Genomic DNA, 23,568 nt, shown 5'->3' on the forward strand with positions numbered 1-23,568 from the left:
AATCTTGCTGATTGATTTCGAAATGTTTAATTTGGGAGATGGGAAAGTAGGCCCGTGTACAACCATCAAAAAGTGAAAGTGCGAACGGAGAGTTCAATTTCTGAGGAGGGAGGGGCGGGGGGGAACACTTATTACAGTCAGACCCGCTCAGCTGTTCAACACGTGTGTGTTTTACACACATTTAAATAGTTTCTGCTTTAGGAAGTGCGTGGATGGTGGACGTACATTTTGCTGGGTTGCAATGGGTCCAGTTATGAAACACATACCTTAAATATAAAGAAATAAAACCTTATCGTCTCAGAGCTATCTGCATCCCTGTGTGAAACACGCACCCAGCAAATGATGGGAGCACAGGGATCAGCCTAGGCGCAGAGGGCTGAGCAGACGTAAACAGTTCTAGAACTGTTGCTGGAGGAAAGCGCAGCTGCCCCCTAGGGAGTCTGGTCTGGTGCCTGACTCCATCTGCACCCGCTGCCAGGTCACTCGGAGAAGCTAGCTGGCGGAGCCTTCTCTTTCGGAAGAGCTGTCCTCTCCCTTACCCCCTCGCCCTGGCTCCTTGCCTCGGGGCAGCCTCGGAGGCGCGCCAGCAGCACTCCTCCAACTCTACTCCACCCGAGCCTGACAGCTGGGCGGTCCCGCCTGACCCGCGGGCGGGCCTCTGCTCTCTCTCGCAGACTCGTGCCCGGGCGAGCAGCGCCACTGCAAAGGGGTTGCCAGCGCGGGTCGGAAAGACCTCCGGGCTGGGGCTGGCTACGCCGCATAGTTTCCATAGTGTCGGCCGGCGAATGGCCGGGTAACGCGCGCGCGCGCGCACATGCACACACACTCACACACACACCCTCGCACACGCGGAACCGGCTGGGCCAGGGGAGGGAGGAGGAGGGTGACGTAGCGTCCCATGGCGTCACATTGACGTCTTGCATTCCAGTCACTCTATGGAGAGGCCGCTAGGGCTCCTGTGGCATAAATGACGTGCCGAGAGATCGAGCGAACGCGCAGCCGGGAGAGCAGAGTCTCCTGCCTCCCGCCCCCCACCCCTCCAGCTCCTGCTCCTCCTCCGCTCCCCACACACAGACGAGCTCACACCCGCTCCCTCACTCACACACACAGACACGCGCGCTCACACGCTCCGCACACACACTCCACTCTCTCCCGCGCGCTCACACCCCTCTCGCCCTGCGCCCTCGCGGGTGCAGCGCCGCGCGGCAGCCGGACGCCCCTCCCGGGCTCACTTTGCAACGCTGACAGCGGCGGCCGTGGAGGTGGGAGCAGCGGCGGCATCCTTCCCCCGGCGGCGGCGCGAGCCTGGACGCCCGCGGAACCCCTCGGCGGCGCCCTCCCATGAGTCGGGATCGCAGCATCCCCCGCCAGCCGCTCGCCGCCTCTGGGAGCCTCAGGACTAGTATCCCGCAGCCTTCCGGGACGGCAGCCGCGACTCGCCACCAAGTGCAGATTTCGGGGCAGCTCTCTAGAAACTCGCTCTAAAGACGGAACCGCCACAGCATTCAAGTACGTATTTGAGACTCGCCCGGTTAATTGGGGGACTTGCTAAAAAGTTGGCGCGCGAAGGAGCGTCGCTCCCGAAATTGACAACTTTGTGCGTGGGGCTCCCGCCCCCCCACGACACATACACACCTCCTCGCGGCGGCTTTGCTCGCGGAGCTGCGGGTGGGCTCTGACCTGAAACTTTTCCCTCGTAGCGGACCCGCGGGGAGCTCTGGAGCTCTTGGGATTCCTCCCCCAACCCGAAGGGGCGAAAAGCCTCTAACAAAGAGGAGGACCGGGATCTGTGCAGTGGCAGCTCCAGCGACGTAATTCAGGGTATTTCGGCTCTAGTTGTCATGGTAATGATGCTCTCGGCGGCCGCGGCAGCGGCGGCAGGGAGTTACGGCGACGGTGATGAACGGCAGTAATTTTCCTGCCTTTTAACTAGGCTTGAAAATAGGGGCCCCGGTGGGTCCAAGTTAACACACCTAAGAGTGACTTCGAGCTGGCTGGCTGAGAGCTCGCCCGGGAGGGAAGGGGCCCGAGCAGCGGCGGCCAGAGTTTGCCGAGGCGCTCGGAGGGTCTTAGGGAAGAGGGCATAATTGTAGGAATGCGGCTGATTGTATTGAAATGAGCCCGGAGCTCCACTAAGCACGTCTGCCCGGCGTCGCCGACTTCCCCGTTTACACTTTCCCTTCCGAGGTAATCGGGTGTAATTGCGGGCTCCCGCGCTCCGACACGCGTGGGGACAGTGTCCCTCTCCTCCCGGCTTGGCTCGGTGTGGGAAAGGCATGTCGTGCTCTTCACGGACAGAACTCGCGCTTTTGGAGAAGTTGCTCCGAGCGTCTTGCTCCTGATAGAAATGAAAGTTCTCGGTTGTGGGAAGAGAGCGGCCGTGCCAACGCTGTCTGCGGGGACTGGCTTCCAAAGGCGCCTCTAGAACCTTTCCGAAGCTTTGGGCAGCCGTGAGGTTTAAGCATTTGCCCCTCTGTTTGAAAGAACGTTCTTGGAGATTGCCTTTTATTTATGCCCCCGGGCACTCCCCAGGGAAGAGCTGGCTGCAGGGAGTTTGGAAATCAGAAATCCGGGGCTGCTCGTTATCCCAGAGTCTTGGGGTGCGGGGAGAGGGCCACAGGGCTCCTGTTCAGTCATTTCATCGCGACTTCAACCCTGAATCTTCTTTTCCCACGGCGAAAAGATGTTTTCTAGAACTAAGTTGGGGAAAGAGAAAGCTGCCCAACGGGGCCGCCGGGCACAGTGAATGAAGTTAGAGTTTATTCGCGCCACCTTGGCTGAAGGAGATGCTGCGGTGCGAGTGTCACAGAGTCCTGAGGCCGCAGCAGCCTCCACGCCCGCTCCCTCCCCCCGCACCCACCCACTCCCTTCCCTGGGACCCTGCGCTCGCAGGATTTCTCCTCGCGGTTTGTCTCCGCTCCCTTGGTCTTTCTGAGAATCTCTGTCTTTCCCTTTCTGTCGGTCTCTCCTCCACTCCTTCTGCCCCCGCCCAGCCTCCGCCCCCGCTCCCCAGGGTTGGAAACTCCGCGGAGGAGCCGGGGTCACAATGGTGCGTTTCACGGTTTCCTCCACACGCTTCACCACCGGGAGGGGAACACGGGGGTGTTCCTTTCGTCTGCCCACGAGAAAGAAAGGGGCTTTGACAGAGGTAGTTATTTCTTCCTAATTTACAACCCCGAGGCTCCGTGCTCCCGGCCCGGCGGCCGCGAGCAGCAGCCACGGAACGTGTTTCCAGGCGAGGAGGCTTTGCCTAGGTAACCCGACCTTTGGGAGGGGTGGGCAGAGCCGCGGGGTCTCGGCTCAGCCGCAGGAAATGTGGTGTGACTCTTTCCCGCGAAGGCTGGTGCTCGAGGGGAGACCCTTCCTCAAAGAGACGCGACCCTCGCCCACCGGAGCCAGAGGCTGATCCTCGGAGAAAGGCTCCGATTGCTAGGCCCGTGGGAAGGGCGGGAATGCGGGCACCTCCTGGAGGCCCCCACTGAGGATGCGGGTTGTGGAGGACTGGAAGCGCGAGCTACCGCCGTGGGAAGATCCGTCCGTGCCTGCGCTAGAGCTCGCTCAAGCTTTCCATAGGATCCTCCGGGGCTGGGGAAGAGGCTGCGGCTGGGATTGGGGGTGTCAAGGGAATCCCCCATTCCCTGGCCTTCGGGGGCTTCCTGGACCTGAAGGCTCCGAATACCTCTCTTTGCCTTCAGGGAAGCCGTAGGTTCCGGGGCTTCGGGAGACGACACTTACATGACCCTCGCAGACCGCGCACCCGCGGGGACTGCGGATTTTGTTTATTTTGGCTCCACGTCCCCTCCCCCAGGAGCTGTGAATGGGGCCCGACAAAGGGGGCGCTATAGGACGGAGTTTGGGGCAGTGGGATCCTTCCCGGAGGCCCGCGGAGCCACGCTTTTAGCTACAAAGTTTCGCTGAAGCAAAGCGCAGAGACACTCGCCCTGGAGCGGCGCGGCCGCCCTCCGGAATGTGCCCCCTCGGGGCCGCCGGATGGCCTCGAGCCTCGAAGTCGCCCACCCTCGAGGATGCCGCCCGCTGGGTGCAGGGGGCCTCCCTCCGACCTCCCCACCAGCTGCGAACGCCATCCGCCTTGTCGCCTTGCTTCCAGCGTGGGCCTGTTTCCCCCGTGCCCTTTTGTTTGCTTGACCCCTGGCCCCCCGCAACTCGCAGCTAATAGAAGAGAAGCTCCATTAGCATTTAGAATGAAAAGCTCAGACTTTCTTAATTCTTCGGGGCATTCATGCATTCGTTCCGGACTTCGTGCATTTCCTATGCAATGTGTAAAATTTGTCTTTGAGGGGTGGGGGCGGGGGATTGGAAAATGCCTATTTTCCGCTCGTGCACACTCACTGACACCCCGCCCCCAATTCGGGCGGAACTCTTTCCTCAAGTCCTTTTCCTCGCTTCTGTTTTCTTGAGTTTTTGAGCTGGAACCAATTCTGGGGGCAGATAGATCAATTTCTGGGCGACAGCAGGCTTTGCGTTTTCAGCCTCCTTCGAGTGCCACAAAACGGCGGTGAGCGCGGCTGGTACGGACGACTATTCCTCGGTTACCCCAAGGTGGTGTGATGTGTCTTGTTTCGGGACTCCAGTCACCTTGAGCACTGCTTTCTTACCCTTGAAATTGTTTGTAATTAACGTAGCATTTCTAAAGGCCCCCACCAACTTCCAATACGCCCAGGCCCTGATGACTCAGCCTGGACTTACTGTGACCTTTGTTCTCTCTCCGGGTGTCCGCAGAGTCCACTGCGGAAGAGCGCAGCCCGGCAAGCCCCGGCCCTGAGACTGGACCCTCAGCTGAGCCGGGAAGCACCGCCGCCTCGCCTAGCCGCACGTCATCGCCTCCTTCGCTCTCAGCCTCCGCTGGAGAGACCCACAGCCCCACCATTCAGCGCGCAAGATACCCTCCAGGTAGGTCTGAAGGCACGACCCCTTCTTCCTCCCCAGCTGAGAGAGGTGAGTGGGGAAGCCACACAACCAGTGGGCAAACTGGTCGATGTGCCCAGTGCCAGGACAGTGGCTGCTGAACAAGTATTTCACAGCACAGGTGGCTTCCTTGCAGGAAGCTCCTCTGGATACCACACCCTGTTGCTACCGAGTGGAGCAGCCAGATTAAATTCAGCATTGCATGTCTCAAAAAATATTTCTCCTAAGAAAAAAATGCAAATACACCATAGATTAGGATCTTTCAATACCTTTTAATGTCTTCATTTTTGCTCTCCTTTTGTATGCAGTTTATGCATTTGAGAGTTATGAGGTCACTTAGAGCAATACAGAGCATGTTTTGTTTGTATAAAACCCCAATCACTTGGGCACAGAAGTGTGGGTTATTGAAGCTCAAAGGGAAGGAGAAAAGGTGTTTGACCTAAAAACCAAGGAGTCAATTTGAGTTGGCAAAAGAAAGGATTGCAAGCTTGGCTTGTAACGCCTCTTTATGCATTTGCCAAAGGGATACCAGGTGCCAGGCCTGTGTAGGCACCAAAGATAGGCAGGTAAATAGAACTCAGTTCCAGCAAGCTCACTGTCTAGCTGGAAAGCACTTAAAGACACAAGAGCAATAGGTAGGGATGGGCAAGGAAGGATGACAGAAAAGACTCAGAGAGAAATCCTAGAGGTCTGAAGGGAGAAGGAGAACAGACGAAACATCAGGTAGTGTCCTTTCTTTTAAATGGTTAGTTTCTCCTTTCACCCCCAGCAACTGGTCTGTAAGGAGGCTATGTAAGCCTTTAACTTCAAACTAGTGAGTGTTTTTAAGGCCCTGCTTGAAAAATCAAGGCTTGAACTGGCCTCTCCTTATCACTGCTTCTTCCAACAGGCCCTCATCACCTTTTTTCAAGTCAAGATTCCATCCCATACACGCATGACTCAATCAGATTTGGAAATGTGGGTAAGAGAAAGATGTCAAAGGAAATGTGAAGGACTCACTCTTCTATTAGTCACACCTTCTACATCATGCATGCCAAACAGACGTTAGGCACCTGGTTTTCCTTTGGTTCAGAAAAACCAACCACCAGAAATTGCCCCATTTTACCATTTATACTTAGCCATCCAGAAAGGGAAATAATTAGATAAGTCATTCACTGGAGCCAATCATTCTCAGGGCCCTCTGATCCAGCTCAGCCTCTCTGACCCGTAGTAAGCACCCTGGCTACCAGTCGCTTTGGGGGTTCAACACAGTCAAACTGGAAGAGAAAAAATAATACTATTAAGAAACTGCTTTCTTTTTTAGGGAGACCGATTCTTCTGTCATGAGAAAATATGTAAATTAACTCACCTAATATGATAGCTGTAAGCTGTTATTACAAAACAGCCACTGATATACTTTATTAGTCAGAATTGGGGATATATGTATATATATATGTACACACACACTGTATATGGCAGAGGGCAGGTTTGGTGGGTGTTCTGTTGCAGCTGCTGATTTTCTTTGCAGATGGCGCAGACTCCCCCGAGTCCATTTCCTGGGCCTACATTTCCACCTCATCACCTAACTGGCTGCTGCCATCCACAGGGGTCCAGTGTGTGTGGGCTGCCAGCCCCACCTGGAGGCGTGGGGAGGAGGTGGGAGAAAGCAACCACAGCATGTGTAGGTAGCCTTGGTTGACACTTACAAAATGTTAGAATGTCACTGTTTCCCTCGGTCAGTAAGTCCCATGTAGGACACCTTTTATTGACTAATTCATAGGTTTATAAATCAATTTGTGTGGCTTGGGGGACCACTGGCCTTTCCCCCAAAGATAAACCGACAGAACATCCACTGGCTTTCTTTTTGTCCTCCAAACTAGTGGCTGAAGTCTCTCCAATTAATGTATAGGGCCCCAAACCACTCCTAAAAACATCGCTGGGCCTATTCGAGAAGACAGCAAATCTCCCAGATCTGGTGGAGGACAGGGCCAGGGAAGAAAGGTGGGCACAGAGGTCCCCAGGAGGCCCCCTAGGGGCATCCTGTGACCCCTCTGACCGTCTCACAGGGATTCAGCTTTCTTCCCTGGGAAGAAAGGAAGGAAGGAAGGAAGGAAGCATGGGGCTTTGGATCTATGCTACCAGAAAGGAAAGGATGTCACTTCCTTTTTATTTCCTAGACCTAAGTTAAAGAGCAATGAAGTCGGCGCTACCTCTTAGCCAGGAAAGAGTGCTGACTTGCTTCTGAGAGACCCTTGTCCCTGTCGCTGCAGATATGCCCTGCGTGCAAGCCCAGTATAGTCCATCGCCTCCAGGTTCCAGTTATGCAGTGCAGACCTACAGCCCAGAGTACACCGCGGAGATCATGAACCCTGACTACGCCAAGCTGACCATGGACCTCGGCAGCACTGAGATCACGGCCACGGCCACCACATCCCTGCCCAGCTTCAGTACCTTCGTGGAGGGCTACTCGAGCAACTACGAATTCAAGTCCTGCCAGTACCAAATGCAGCCCCCTGGGCCGAGACCTTTGATCAAGGTGGAAGAGGGCCACGCACACGGCTACCACCACCACCCCCACCACCACCACCCGCACCACCACCACCATCAGCAGCAGCCTCAGCAGCAGTCATCCATTCCACCCCCCTCCGGGCCGGAGGACGAGGTGCTGCCCAGCACTTCCATGTACTTCAAGCCATCCCCGCCGTCCACTCCCACCACGCCGGGCTTCCCCCCGCAGGCGGGGGCGCTGTGGGACGACGCGTTGCCCTCGGCGCAGGGCTGCATCGCCCCGGGCCCCCTGCTGGACCCGCCGATGAAGGCGGTGCCGACGGTGGCGAGCGCGCGCTTCCCGCTCTTCCACTTCAAGCCCTCGCCGCCTCACCCGCCCGCGCCCAGCCCGGCCGGCGGCCACCACCTGGGTTACGACCCGACCACGGCCGCTCTCAGCCTGCCCCTGGGAGCCGCCGCAGCGGGCAGCCAGGCCGCCGCGCTCGAGGGCCACCCATACGGGCTGCCGCTGCCCAAGAGGGCTGCCACGCTGGCCTTCTCGCCGCTCGGCCTCACAGGGTCGCCCACCGCGTCCAGCTTGCTGGGCGAGAGCCCCAGCCTGCCGTCGCCGCCCATCAGGACCTCGTCGTCCGGCGAGGGCACGTGCGCTGTGTGCGGGGACAACGCTGCCTGCCAGCACTACGGCGTTCGCACCTGCGAGGGCTGCAAGGGCTTCTTCAAGGTGAGCGCACACCTCCCCTTGGCGCCAGCCTTCTCAGCCGCCGGCTCACGCGAGCATCTAAGCGGGTCCTTCCTCCGTTTGAGAGATGCAATTGTTACCTCTCTGCGTTCCTGTAGCACAGCACCTTCGCGTCCATTTTTCTCAGGGTGCTTTAACTTGAAGTCCATTATAGGAGGCCTCCCCAGATGGACTTGGGGGGGGCTTTGAACTTCCTGGCTTGGCATTATCTTATGATCATTTTTCTAGAGGGAGCTTTCAGCAGCTTCTCAAAGAGATCTCAAAAATGCAAAAACCTCATCCCATGTCTCCTCTGTCCATTCTGAGGGGTAGGGTCAGTGGGCCAGGCCATGGACATTTGTATCTCATTTAATCTTCATAGTAAGAGCTAAAACTGTTGAATCAGACAGAGCTGAGATCACAGTCTGGCCACTCACTCACTATTTTTAAGTGTCTTGAAGGTAGATGTTCAGTATCCTTGTTTTGTAGATGAGGAAATGGAAACTTCAGAGAGGTTATTCAACTGCCCAGGACACACACTCAGAGAGTGCGGGGGAGACAGGATGCCAGCTCATGTTCGCACAACCCCAGAGTGTACCCGTCTTCGCACCTCTGCGGCTGCAGAATACGCAACCCGCTAGACAGCTCCCTCCATAGAAAACAGGAGCTGGGGGCTTACCAGTGCGCCTTGCCTCTGTGCCACACACAGTGCCGGGCGTAGAAGGTGTTGGTGATCTCATAGACCGAAGGAGGGTGTTACAGTGGGAGGTTTCGGCCTCACCCACATTTTACCTGTGAGGAAGCTGAAGCCTAGAGAGTCAAAGCATCATGTAGCTCGTTACCAGTGATTGATCAGCAAAAGGAACATTCCAGCTGGTTTCTCCTGACTCTGGAGCTGGGCACTCTGTATACCACTCAGGGGAAAGAGGCCTTGTTCTCTTGCAGCTCTGCTTTTGTTATTGGCCCCCAGACTTCTTCAGACACTTAATTCTCCCCACTCCCCTGACTGTTATCTCAGGCATTTGCAAAACCAAGAATGTTCTCCCACAATAGTCAGCGCGTAGCCTGCAGTGCTGGGCAAGGTGGAGGGAGAGGGGAAGCTGGATGCTGATTGGATAACTAGGATTTGGGGAGCCAATAGGATGTCTCTGGGAGCAGGCTGGACTTGGAGAACACTCAGATAGGAGGCCTTGATCTGTCACCTAACAACTATATGACGTTGGGTGTGACGCTTCTTTCTAGGCCTCAGTTTCCCTATCAGGTGAATAAAATTCAGAGAAGGGCTGTGAGTATTAAATGAAATAAAACAATTATGAAAGCACTTTATAATTATAAAGAATTATGAAACAATAGTTCATTATAAGTGCAAACTACAAAATATTTGTAAAAATTCACTTTTCTGGATTGGTACACATACCAACAAGCAACCATTATTTTTGATCTGGGGATAAACATCATGTGACGAATTAAATTCTGCAGAAAAGTGAGGAAATGCTGTGGGAAGACTTTGCCATGTAAGTGCCATATAGAAGGTATGCACAGGATTATGATGTTTTAAATGTAGAACCCTGAGGTTAGCCATTTTTTTCATTCTTAACTACTCAAGCTTTACCAGGGTTGCTTTCAAGGAAGTGCATTCCTTTCACAGATTGATTTTTACATAATTTCGGTGGAAATGCTGAAGGACAGTGACACAGACAGCCAAAAGGGGTGGGGGATTTAAAAACAATTAAGAGATGGGCAAGTAACTTCAAATATAACCATCCCTGAATAATTGAGAATTGACGAAAATATAGGAATGGTAATACATTCCTGATCTAGAAATGTCAATTAAGTGTTCCCCAACAGCGTTCCTTTTCTGCAGCAATGCCACGAAAACAAATCTATATTTGAAAGGGCGGGCAGTAGGATGGAGAGAACCACCCCACAGATCTGTTAATTAAGGGAATGGGAGCAGGTTTTACCCAGTGGCTTTCTACCATTAAATTGAATTTTTTTTTTTAAATGTGACATGAAATGCAGTTAATGATGGAATTCCGTGATTGAACTGTAACGATCTCTCCCTGTCCTTAAACTGTGCGGCCTCACACAAGCGTGGGAAAGCTTTCAGGTTATCGGGGGAATGTATACCCGACACAAAGTGCCACCAGCCCTCACACTGGCATGCAGCCTTGAGGACAAGAAATATAGTTTTAGAAATTGCTGCATGTTTGGTGAAAGAGAGCTTCATTCAGGAAACACAAGTGTCCTACTCTTAAAGACTGCTGACAATTTAAATGCCGGAAACTCAAAAGCATGTCTGTAGTTTGGAATTTTGCATTTTAAACTACAGTGACCTACGCATGCAGGGAAAATGTATCTGGTTTTGTGAAATTTTAGTTTCATTGAAGCAGCTGAGCAATGATCTCCTCAAGCGAAGTGAAAAGGCGATAGGATGGAAACTGATGCATGGGAGCTGAGCATGGCTGCAAGTAAAGCTTGAACACTAGTCTAGAATTTGGGGCAAGAAATAGATCACCCACCCCAAATTGCCTGGATTTCTTTTTTTTTTTTAGGCTTATCAAATAAATTCCAACTTTCTGCTATATTTGGAGTTATATAGATTCAGGTAGTTTCTGAATGATTTCATCCTAAGTGGTAAATACATACATTTATTTGCACCAACGTTTTTAAGTTAAAAAAGAAATCGAACCTCCCTTATATTTGGAACATAAAATTTTGCTCAGTTATTTCTCCATGTGTCATTTTGAAATTATACGTGATTCTGAAGAATACAACATTATTTTATATCCAAGTTCTAGGAGGTGTCTCTTACAGTATGGCTAGTTTGATGTCTATGCTTCTAGTCATTTATGAAATAACCTATATCAGTGGGAATTTTCACTGAAAATGTATGGCTCTCATAATCCTCTCTCTCTCTCTCTCTTTTTGGATGTAATAGTGGTTTCTAGTGTCCAATTTTAAGATTTTGATTTTAAATATCAAAAATAGCCATTTACCATCTATATTCTTTTATGGATAAAATCAACTACACAGACTGATTAAGTGATTTTTTGCCTTAAAACATTATCTCCCCTATATTTTTGACTAGACAAATCCTGCTGTGTGCTTTTTCTGATTTCATCTCTATTAGGGAGCAAAGCCAGTTACTGATATTTGACTTACAAAAGTGACAGCCAGCAAAGTACATCCCAGATAATTTTTATTTTATTTTAATAAGGTCAGCAATAATCAGAGGAGTAGAACAAGTAGAAAATTGTTCCCAAAGGGATATTAAAAGTGGAGATAATCTAATCCTCCAAGGTATGATGTGTTGACCTGGTAATTTCAGATATGATTTTATCATTCAGACTTGGATGTCTCCTGAGACTTGCTTCAGAAACAATCCGAGATGATTTTCATTGTCAGCAGCTAACACTAATAAAATTGTTTTTCCTGCAGGCTAGCGTGTTAGGAAATTAAATTTATCTAATTATACGAATTGCACTGTCGCTTTTTCACATTGTAATTAAAATACATCTTGTCAGGTTCTTACCTCTTTCCAGAAACTGTTAGTTGACTATCCCTGTATTGTATTTTCTCAGAGAACGGTGCAGAAAAATGCAAAATATGTTTGCCTGGCAAATAAAAACTGCCCCGTAGACAAGAGACGTCGAAACCGATGTCAGTACTGTCGATTTCAGAAGTGTCTCAGTGTCGGAATGGTTAAAGAAGGTATGGATATAATGCTTTTTATCCAACTTGTGTATATGTATTCTCAGACATCACTGAAAAAAATGTTAACATTTATGTTGGAATAGTGAATTTTCCTTGTTTTCCTTTCCTTCCAACATTTTATTTTTACAGTGTATGTTTACATTTAAAAATAGCTAAGGACTACTTATTCTAATTTCTCAAAATCAATAGAGAGCTCGTGTACACACATCTTTGTTCTATTTAAGAAGGAGACTTTCAGGGCTAATTCATTACCAAATGCAAGTATGGGCAGCTTTTATGCTGCTTGTTTCAACTCTCATGAAGTCATTGTGTGAATATTATTCCAAACTTACTGCCACTTTTAAATGGTTGGTCTATTAATGATTGCCCAACAGTGAAGTGTTTTTTATTTCTGTTTGCAATTTATGGCTGTTCGTGAATATCTTTGAAGACATCTTTTCTCTCTTTCTCTCGGCACCAGTGGTCCGTACAGATAGTCTGAAGGGGAGGAGAGGTCGGCTGCCTTCAAAACCAAAGAGCCCGTTACAGCAGGAACCTTCTCAGCCCTCACCACCTTCTCCGCCACTCTGTATGATGAACGCCCTTGTCCGAGCTTTAACAGACTCCACACCCAGAGATCTCGATTATTCCAGAGTAAGTTTTCTGATGTCCTGCTTTCGAATGAATGATCAGGGTCTCTACTCATGATACTAGTAGTAAGAGTTGACTGAATGACTTTGTAAGCCTGCCACTGTGCTAAACTGTTTTCATACCTTTTGTATATTTCTCACTTCATTTAGCAATTCCAGGGCATCCGTTGCACCAAATAATTTTGCCTTATTGGATCCCTGAACGCCTTAACAAATGGCCCTGACAGTGCTGCACCTGTCATACCTATTGTTGCAGGGTTCCTGGTGGTTGTGCCAATGAAAATCTGCGCAGGTGAAATACAATTTGTAGATTTCTTTTACGGCTTAGACAAAGTGACTACTGGTTTTTTTCATATTATGATCAAACCCTCTGGGTGAGCTTTAAGCTATCCTCAAGGAGTTTACCCAATTTCATCAGCATTGATTGACCTGCTGCTTATTCAGAGGGATTAGACCATTGATGGAGAGGAGCAAGCTCTGGCCTTGACATCAGGAGGACTGGGATGGAATGTTGCATGTGCTGCTTCCTACCTGTGTCACCTGGCTCCTGCTCTTGGCTGTCTCATCCCTACAGGGGGATGATTACAATGTTTAACCTCAGAGGGATGTTCTGATTGTCAGTCACACAGGAAGGATGGTTGAGAAAACATTTGAAAGCCATAAATGATTACCAATGTTGTTATTAAGTCAACCAAAATGTATCAACATTTTTATTTCATGTGAGATACAGTAAAATGTCATCAGCCTGAATTCTGCAAATTGCCAGAAATTTAGATAACAAAGAGGAGAACCAAGAAAAAGGATTTTCTAAGCAAATGTGTAAACATTACCCTAAGGCAGGTTTTGAGAAGACTTGGGAAAGCAAACTTCTAGTAAGACAGGGTCTCGCCAGAGAGGAAAAGGAATAAAAAAGATTTCAATTGTTGGGCAATTTCTACATGCTAGACATTGTGGTACATTGTCTCATTTAACCATTTAAAGAGCCATGAACTGTAGGGATAGCTACCCTCACTCTAAGATAAGAAAACTTAGAAACACAATTTACACACAGATCAGAGAGCTATCAGTCTAGGGATCCCCAGTTAGTTGGTCTGGCTTGGCAGCTACTACCAGGTTTTCCTCCCCAGGTCTAATGAGTATTTCAAACTTGCAACTGAACAGGTAGAAAAGAATGCGAGTGTGCTTGTTATGTGTCCTACTTTTAGGTTACAGTGTTGTGATTGGTACATCTACTTCAATTCTCCTCCCCCCATCCCTACACTTATTATGGGCTGTGAAGCTTCTTCTCATCACTTGATCACAAGACTTTGTAGGAGAAGCATGATAGATCTTTAGCACCAAAGGTTGAGGACTCTTATTCTGATTACAAGTAGCATGTCTTGACTAAAGTCAAATCTCAAATAATAGTCTAGCATAACAATGCAGTGGTTAAGGCCTTGCACTTTGGAACTGTGCAGGCTTCTAGATTAAAATCCCAGAAGTATCATTTAGCAGCTGGATAACCTTGAGCATCTGCTTAAACCTTTTAGTGCCTCAGTTTCCTCATCTGTGTCATAGTATAATAGGTATAATATCTACTTCCTGGGGTTTGTGAAGATGAAGTAAGATGACACTCATCAAATCTTTAGCACAGTGCCCTCCCTGTGTGTCATCTCTGTGACCAAACCTCATTCACCATCTGTTGGATGTTCTAATGAGTATGAACATTTCACACGTCAGGTGCCATGTAGCAATACCTTTAAGGTAAGTGTTATGATCTCTGTTTCAAAGATGTGGAGATTAAAACTGAGAAAGGCTAAAGGACTGAATGAATGCCCAAGATCATAAAGCTAATGCTCATCAGAGATAGAATTAGAAGCCACGTGTATTTGACCCCAAAGTCTGTGCTCCTAAATACCAAATTTGATTACCTCTCTGGTTTCAGTGTGAGAGGGTGCTGGGAATAAAGACCTTCTCCCTGAAGGGACTTTGGCCTCCCCTCAGGCAGTTTTTCTGACTTAATGAAGCTTTCTGGCACTGCCCACGCCAAGACTACATAACACAATCTGCCATTCTTCCAGGATATTTGAAATCACTTTTGGTGGTCTGGCCGGAGAATTGAGGCTCTAAAAGTGATTTTTGGGGCCCCAAATTATTCGATTATTGGTCCATATGGACTACTCAGTTACTCAGTGGCAAATCGCCCCCCAGCACTTCCAGTTGTCCCAGCTAGGAACTGTCTCCACACGGAGAAATCAGTCCAGCATGTTTGCTCGCCTCTGCACCATTCTGTGTGTTAGACCAGAGTCATCATCCTCATCAACAAACAGTTATCCAATTTAATGGTTAGCTTTGTCCAAAATAGCAGATTGACCATGACAGAGTCTGGGTCACATTGATCTACCTTTGGGGCCTGGCTCAATTTTGTAAAGTGTATTTATTTTAATTGCATTGTTTTGGAATCAGGTTGAACCTCATAGCTTGGATTCTCTTGCTTTTAGATGGCTTTATAACATTATCAAAAATTGGACCCAAATCAATTAACTTTGAGTTTTTATCAAAAACTTGGATGAAGGCAGAGAAGGCATGCTGATCACATTTGCAGATGACAGGAAGCTGGGAGGGATCGCTAATATGATGGATGTCAGTATCAACAGTCAGAGTGATTTCGACAGGTTGGAACAGGATGGGCTGAAACCATCATGGAGGAAGTTAACAAAAATAAATGTGAAGCTAGGCATTTAGAATTTAAAAACATGGGAGGGCCTTGGCCTGTCAGTAGTCCATGTTAAGAAGATCTTGGGAGTCTATTCCATGCACACTTGCAACGAAGCAACAGAGGATACGTGACATGTGGTGGAAGAGAGAGATGCTAAATTACCTTGGGCAGCAGGAGTATGGTACCAAAACCAAGTTGGGGATGGTCCCATGGACTCTGTCCTCTCTATCAGACCACATGTCAGGGTCGAGTCCAGTTCTAAGCTGGGCTCAAGAGGGATGTGGACATACTGCTTCTGGAAACTTGTAAGGGATGATTGGAGGAAATGAATGTAGGTAGACAGGAAGGGAAAAGGTTTGGCAGGATTAGGTCACTCTTTTGCCCTGTGGCAAAGAGGACTGTGGCTCTCAAGGACAGATCTGGAGGAAGAAGGAGGGGGCCTGTTTCAGCTCACCCTGAAGACAAGGATGAGCTCTCTTAGCTACAAGAGCTACTATGGAAGCTGTGATCGTCAATAAAAAGGAACTAAAGAGAACATGTAACAGGATTTTTCACTAGCAGAGAGGCTATTTTGGATGATATTAAATTCCTTCCAGCTCTAAGGTTTTATGATTCTGGGGTTTAGCTTATTATCCCCAAATGCAAGTGACTATATATATATGTGTGTGTGTGTGTGTTATTTTTTAAGTAACGTGTTATTTAATAAGATTGAACTTGCTTTGTTCTCTAAAAAAAAACAGCACAAAATGAATGAAGCAAGATGAATTTATTGAGCACCTAGTACTTAAACCCCAGCTTTATGTGATATAATTTATGCCTTTGGTAATTTTTTTTAAGAATGTCATTCATTGAAACTCAATTTTCATAGTACCTTCTCCTTAAAGTTTTATATTTATAAATGTACACAACTGGAGGTGACTTTGAGATCATCTAACCCAACCCCCATGTTTTCAGAGGAATAAACAAAGGTTTCCAGGGGTTAAGTGACTTATCCAAGGTCAGTGGCAGAGCTCAGCCTAGATCTAAATCTCGTCATTCAGGGCATTTGAATATGTTTCCTTTTCACCATGCTGCCACTTCTATTTTATAACAATTTCACTAGATTTTTTTTAAATTACAATAATAGTAACAAATGCCCATTGGTTTTTGAAAAGGCAAACCATTTAGAAGTGGGCAAAGTAAAAAATGACAGTCTCTTCATTTGCTCCTGCCCATTAACAGCAGTGGTGTGTACCCATAATTTATTACATTTTAAAGAAGAATTTTCCCTGTCAGGTTTGAGTCAGGTAGTTGATTTGATGGAAACAATTTATAAAAGGTACTAGCTTCCCTCCATGAATCAGGCAAATAGAGAAATGAAGACATGTTCGCCAGACTTGTATGTACATTCCAATCGTCTCGTGTCGGCATATGTGCCTTTAAGGTAGTGCGCCGTTTCGCTCACTGGTGGGTAAAGGAGATGGGAGAGTTGTGTTCCAAGTCACAGAGGGAACGAGCATTTGTGAGGCCAGAAAGAGAGTGCTCGCTTTGTGAAGCGTTCCTGGCTCTGGGACCGTCACGTTTCCTTTGGGCCAAACTCCTCTCCTTCAAAACTGAGCTCAGATCATTGTATATCAGTGCAGTCAAAACATGTCACATTTGATTTGTTTCTTCTTAAAATGTTGCTATTCCCTGCCCTACAGTTGCTTTTAATTTAGCAATACAAGTATATATAGATACTGGCTTGGTTTCAGAGCCTGCATAATTACTAATGAGAAAATAAACTTAACCTCCTCATTAGTTGGTCATTTCAAGTATTTTTCAGCAAACCGGGATGTCTTCTGGTAATTGGTGTCACTTGGTGTAGTAACAGACGCCAAATACAAGAGATACTGCTTAGATAAAACCAGGCACCAGCAAATGGCATCTGAGTATGTTAACAAGATAGCTTGAGAAATAACATGGCCAACACGTGTCAGACCTACAAAGTAAACAGCGTGAAAATTCTGCGGACAGTGGTTTCATGAGGCTCCTCTGAAACAGCCGCCAGTTCATTAGACGATTGCAGGCCGGTTCCTGCCCCTCTGGGAGCCCATTTCCTCATCTGAATGGTGAGGAGATCAGACTGAATGCAGACCCGTGACCCTTCAAGCCTTCTCATTCCCTTACTCTCTGATCCTCATGCCTGCTGTAACTCCACTGCGGGTACGGGTCAGCATTTCCCAAAGTGTGGCTCCCAGACTGCCTCTATCAGAAAGAGTCAGGGTGGTTGCTTAAAATGCAGATTCCCTGGCCACACCCAGGCCTACAGTATCAGAACTGGCAGAAGGGAGAAGGCAGGCAGGAATTGCTATTTTTACAAGCACCCCAGACGATCAGCACACTAAAATTTAAGAACCATCAATATACTTTAATGAGAACAATTCGATTTTACTTTGAATCTCCTATTTCCCAGCTTTCCTTGGGCTGACAAGGAATGAGCAGTAGGGATATAGATGTTCAAGAAAGCAATTAGTTCATTTAGTAAGTATCTATGGAATGGCTTCTGGGTGTCTGGCACTGTTCTAGAGCAAGGGGCATGTTGTTGAATAAGAAAAGCACCTACCTTTGTAGAGCTTAACTGCCATGAAGGAAAGAGAAAGTAAACCAGTCACTGCAGTGATGCTGTTGGTGAAAGGAGGAGGTTTTTGTTTGTTTGCTTCTGGTTTTGTTTTTAAGAGGAGTTAATTAGGGAAGAAAAGACTACATACAGGGAAAAATACATTCACTGCCAATTTTTAAAGTGTCCCTTTTTAAAGTACAGGAGCCTAAGAATATTATACATAGTTTGGCTTACAGGATGATCACATCTAAAATATATAAAGATGCAGGGGAAAAGTAGCATTGTAAGAGCAGATAACATGTTCTGAGGGTATTTTATATGTTTAGCCTGGACTGACAGGTGAGACAGAGTAAATACCAGATTCCATGCTGCTGTGAACGTATCACATTGCTAAATTTTTTTAGGGCTGGTGTTCCCATTCTAATAATGTATTTTAGGCCTGGGCTCTCTGCCTGAAATCTGACCTGTACAGCCATCTTATTGCCATATGAAATGTGTAGGTTCATTTCAATTTAAGTGACTTTCACTGTTGTTTGTAGCTCCAGATTCTCATTCCAGGTGCTCTGGTGAAATCACCATTAGACATTAGGTGTCAGTAAATGTAACACTGTGTCTTAGACTGAAAGTCAGATTTTCGATGGGTCAATTATCCATGAAAGCTAGAATGAAAAGTTAGCATAAACAGGAAAAAAAAAGATTCATTTCTAAAGTCTTTCTCTATTTGGCCTAAGTTTGATTGTAATGATCAATAAACAAATATTTCCAGATTCTCTCTGGCAAACCCCAAACCTCCCTAGCCCTGAGAGAGTAACATAGGAGAGCACGTGAGCAGAGATGGGGGGCTGGTTCTTCCAACTCCAGGTCCAGTATTCTCTGGTGAGGTTTTTATAAAGTGCTAGTCCAGGCAAAGAAAGGATCTAAAATGTTTTGTTGTATTTATCATTTGCAACATTTAATGTAGCTTTTATTTGTTTAATTGTTGTGTTTCTTTAAATCTTACATTCAAGTAGAGGGGATACTTGGTTTGTCTTTTCCCTCAGCATCGGATGCTGACCCTCGATTCACCCCCAAGTTACTGGTGGCTCAGGATGTGTCTAATCTGGCTCCAGAATCCTGGAACATGGACTAGAATCGCTGCAGGTGAAGCCCCTAGGGTCTGGCTGGAGCCTGGCATGCCAGGCCTGCTGGCTTTCCTCCTTGCTGGGCTTCATCAGAGAAAACGGCACATGCAGAGCAGGCAGGGACGGCATTCCCTAGTGTGCAGGATGCATGAAATGTGAGCCCAGCAGTAGTGGAGACCTGCAGAGGACCCTGGGTGAGAGCTAAGTGCTCTGGAGTATGGTGAGCACATATGAGAAGCAGAGAGATTATTGAGTTGTGAGCCATGGTTTCAGGGAAGTCAGTGCAGAAGGGAGCCGTTAGGTCCCATTCCCAGGAAGAAAGTTTACATCCTGTAGTTTTTTCTCTCCATGTAACACGCACTATTTTAAAACAAAATAATGCTGAATCAAGGTCAGACTCTAGGCAACAACATCATACCCGGTGTGATTAGCCACATTTAGAATCATTGCATGCAAGAGCCGTCACAGGAGCATCACCAGGATTGCTGACACTCTAGGCCATACTACACACCCTAGCAAACTTTTAAAATGGAAATCATAGTGTCTGCTGTCAAACCATAATGGACTTAAACTAGAAATCAATAACAGAAAGATAGCTGAATGCACAAACCTGAAGGAATCCTAGAGATCAGCTCCTGCAGTCACTTCCTACTTCCTGCAGTCACTTCCTACTTCCTACTTAGAGAACTAAGTGGCTTGTCCAGGGCTGCTGGCGAGTCAGTGCCCACAGCCTGGAGGAGGGCCTGTGACCTGCTGCCTCTGCTCCGTGTCACTACTCATTGGAAGCTTCACATGTAGTGCTGGCAGCTTTCGAAAGGTGGCTCTGCCCTGATTTTTAGCCTGCCCTTTGAGAGTATATGGAATTAGATTCATATCAGAGGAGAAAGTTAAAAAAGTAAAATAAAATCCCCTTTTTCTACTCTCTAGTTAATAGTGAGTGCATGCTGAAAAGAGGTGGTGAGAAGGTGACACCAGGACTGGACTGACATCCTTAACTAAGCATGGGACTTTGCTCGGTTATATCAGAGAATCGTCCAGGGCTTCTTAGAATCTGGGCCCCGGGTGGGATTTCTGGGAACAGAGGACCCAGGGGTTTGAACTGGACCTGATGTTATAGGATCCTAGAAAGTCAGGGCTGAAAAGTAGAAACCTTCCCCTTCTCATAAATATAGAGGCCGAGGGACAGTGAGAGTTTCAAGCATCACAACTGTTATCAGTATCATCACTGTCCCTGGGGAAACACGTTCTCTGTGTCAGGCCCTTTGCATATATTATCACATTTAATCATCGCAACCAAATGCTGGGGAAGGTATTGTCCCAGTTTTACAGAGGAGAAAACTGAAGCTCAGAAAAGTGAAGTCTTTCACCCCAGATAACTAAAGCAGCAGAGCTACACTATTTCACAGATTAGGGGACTGGACAAATCTAGGGTTAAAGTAGTTCACCTCCTTGTCTGATGTTTCTTTTGTTATTTTATGATGCCTCTTGGGAAAGCACAAAGGGAAAAAAAAGACCCAATTAAGATGAGTGCCTGATTTCCTCCTACCTAAGTAGGTCTCCAATAAGGATCTGGCTGGTTATTGGCTGTCTCCTCTCCAGCCCAGTTAGGGCGTTGTGGCAAACCCAGGCACTCTCTCACCTCTTCTTTCATCGAACAAGGTTCAACAACTTCTGACTGAGGGTTAATCACATGCCAGTCATTGCGCTGCCGACCAAACGTGGGGCCAAATGAATACATACCTGGAGACCTCCAATTAGAGTGAAGTAAAATGCTTTTGTAAAACTATACCACAGGCTACCAGCTAACAACATCAGACATTATTAATAGCCAGGAGGGGTAGGACTGGGAACCACAGGCCACGTTTAAGCCTTGGCCGTACCGCTGCTGGTTATGTAACTCGGGAAAGTCTCTTAGCCCTCAGAGCTGCTCCAAGCCTCAGTTACCTCATTTGTAAACTAGGAATTAAAATTCATACCCCAGGAGATAAGGGATGCGAAAGCACATGCAGCTCTTTGTGTGAGGGAAATGATGTGCGTATTTGCAGGAGTGTTTCTGCAGAGCTGTCTGTGCTGTCAGCTGTCTCTTCATTACCACCTTGCTGTCTCAATCTTTCTGCCTGAAGCAGGAAAGATCTTCTTCCTGTGATTCAGGCAAAACCCTGACTCTACCAGAATATCCAAAAGCTGGGGAAAGACTTTATTCCTATTTGTATCTTTCTTCTCTGGGGACCCTTTAGATCGATTCTGTCCAATAGAATGTTCTGCGGTGACAGAAATGCTCTCTACGCTACATGTGGCTATCAAGCTTGAAATATGGCTAGTGTGATTGAGGAACTGAATTTTTCATTTAATTTTCATTAATTCAAGTAGCCACAAGTCCTGAGTCTGATGGTGCACAGCTCGCTGGGCCCTGCCAAGGAGACACCCTTCCCCTGTCCTCTTCCTGGTTTGTTTTGTCTCACAGCAATTCATCTACAACAAACAAACATCATTCTCTTCTCCTATTCATTCATTCTGTCATTCCCCAACTGCAGTGTGCATGAGAATCACTGGGAGATCTTGATAATACAGTTTCTTGGGCCTACTTTCAGAGTTTCCAATTCTGTAGGTCTGGGGCAGGGCTTGAGATGTTCCTTTCTAGTACATTTCCCGGTATTGCTGATGCTGCTGGTGCAGGGACCACACTTGGAGAACCGTGGGTTGATTAAGCATGTTGTTTGGAGACAGGTATGCTTTAGTGGAATCAGTAGATCCTGGAGGCTCATGCAGACACAAATCCCTGAGGTGTTGGTTCTCAACACTGGCTGCCCTTTGAAATCACCTGGGGAGTTTTTAAAAGTCCCCACGACCAGTCCTCAACCCAGACCAGTTAAATTAGAATGTCCGTGGTGATGACAAAGACATGAGTGTTTTTTTAAAGCTCCCTAGGCGATGGCAGTCATCAAGGTTGAAAACCACTGCACTGATGGGACTTCCACACATTTCTTTGTCCCTCAAGTGATAACAAAATTCATTCTACATCATGGGCCATTGTGAGAATCAGAGACTGAATGCAAAAGGGCTTCGTATACTGCGGGACCTAAGAGTAAAGATTCAGGCTCTGACAGTCTTGGAAGAGCCCATTAGCAAATGTGCTGTCATCCCCATTGAGTTGAGATAACGCTGCTGTCTGCGGTTTGCTTTCTAGTACTGTCCCACTGACCAGGCCGCCGCGGGCACAGATGCTGAGCACGTCCAACAGTTCTACGACCTTCTGACAGCCTCCATTGACGTATCCAGAAGCTGGGCAGAAAAGATCCCCGGATTCACTGATCTCCCCAAAGAAGATCAGACATTACTTATAGAATCAGCCTTTTTGGAGCTGTTTGTTCTCAGACTTTCCATCAGGTAATTGCTATTATTTTATCTTCCTTCAGTCCCCTCCTTCCTTTGAAGAAGTTGGAAACCTGCTGTGTTTGCAGATGAGTCATCAGCGAGAAGTTTGCTCAAGAAGGGAATATAAAATATGGTCAGCATTTTAAAAAACTGAGTAGTGGGGGCCCGGCAGGGTAGCTCAGTGGATCAGAGCACCTCCCTGACATGCCAGGGCAGCGAGTTGGATCTCTGATCAGAGCACAGTCAACTGTGCAATGGCAGGTCAATGCTCTCTCTCTGTCTCTTTTCTCTCTTTCTCTAAAATCAAAAAAATAAAAAATTAAAAACCTGAGTAGTGGGTACCGCATTGGACTGGAAGCCAGGACTCCGGGGTTCTACCCTCAGTCCTACTGCAGACTTGCTGTGAGACCCTGAGCAGGTCACTTGCCTCATCAGAAGTTCAGTTTCTTTCCCTGTAAATTGGGGAGGTGGGATCTGGTGACCTTTGAAGCTCCTTGTAACTCGAGCATTCTGTGATTCTAGAAAGAGTCACATGGTGCATCAGGTATTTCCTGGGAGCAAGTGTTTATTTTGAACATCGCATTTCCCTCACGGGTTTCTGTTTACAAGTCAGTGTTCCAGTGCACCAGATGTGGCTGTAAAGAGTTCCCACAGCTCCTCACCCCACAGTGTTTACTCCAAGAGAATAGCTGCTGGATCAAAAGACTCGATTCAGCCTGTCATGCTCAATGTCGCCAACACAAAGTGGGAGTTCTTTTTCCAAAAGCTGGAACCTGGGACCTCAGCCCATCTCATCAAGTCCACCTGCAGCATTTTAAACTCAATCTTCCTTGCTTCCTTACAGTTATGTATTTTTAGGAGATGGTACCAACATTTCACCAAATGTTATAGAAAAAGAGTCCCCTTTCCTTTTATTTTCTTCTTTAACTGCCCCCTCCCCATAATTTCATACTGTGTTACCAGAATTTCTTGTGTAAAGTGCTGATTCCCATGCATCATTCCCCGGCTATTTCCATTTGGAGCTCTCTTAGAGGGAGTCCAGAAATCCGCATTTTACCTTCTGCTCCAGTGATTCTGATGACAGTGGTCTGAGGTCCAGGTTTTAAACTCTGAGACTGAGCCATTCCGTCCTTGGGCACCTCTGCAGAGGAGACAGAGGTGGAAATGCAACTAGAGGGCGAGTAATTGGCACCCTTACAGCTAATCTGGTGTACGCAGGAGCCAAACCAGCGATGTGACTGTCGTCCATTAGGCAGGCAGCAAAGGATGAAGTAAATGATTAGCTCCATGCGGGCAGGCACTATACTATATGTGCT

The 23,568-nt window shown here is 47.6% G+C and overlaps 1 protein-coding gene across 1 annotated transcript in view; it reads left to right on the forward strand.

Moving 5' to 3' along the window:
• The first annotated feature begins 1,135 nt into the window (after positions 1-1,135).
• The window catches only part of NR4A3 (nuclear receptor subfamily 4 group A member 3), a 33,291-nt gene continuing 10,858 nt past the window's right edge, over positions 1,136-23,568 (forward strand). The window contains exons 1-6 of the mRNA XM_045840671.1: positions 1,136-1,509; positions 4,741-4,911; positions 7,176-8,134; positions 11,716-11,845; positions 12,309-12,481; positions 22,065-22,264. Coding sequence (XP_045696627.1) covers positions 7,178-8,134; positions 11,716-11,845; positions 12,309-12,481; positions 22,065-22,264 — 1,460 coding nt within the window. The 5' untranslated portion in view covers positions 1,136-1,509; positions 4,741-4,911; positions 7,176-7,177. The remainder of the gene's footprint in view (positions 1,510-4,740; positions 4,912-7,175; positions 8,135-11,715; positions 11,846-12,308; positions 12,482-22,064; positions 22,265-23,568) is intronic.

The sequence above is a fragment of the Phyllostomus hastatus genome, unplaced genomic scaffold (assembly GCF_019186645.2).
Source record: "Phyllostomus hastatus isolate PE091 unplaced genomic scaffold, TTU_PhHast_1.1 phas_contig_34, whole genome shotgun sequence".
Classification (NCBI taxonomy): domain Eukaryota; kingdom Metazoa; phylum Chordata; class Mammalia; order Chiroptera; family Phyllostomidae; genus Phyllostomus; species Phyllostomus hastatus.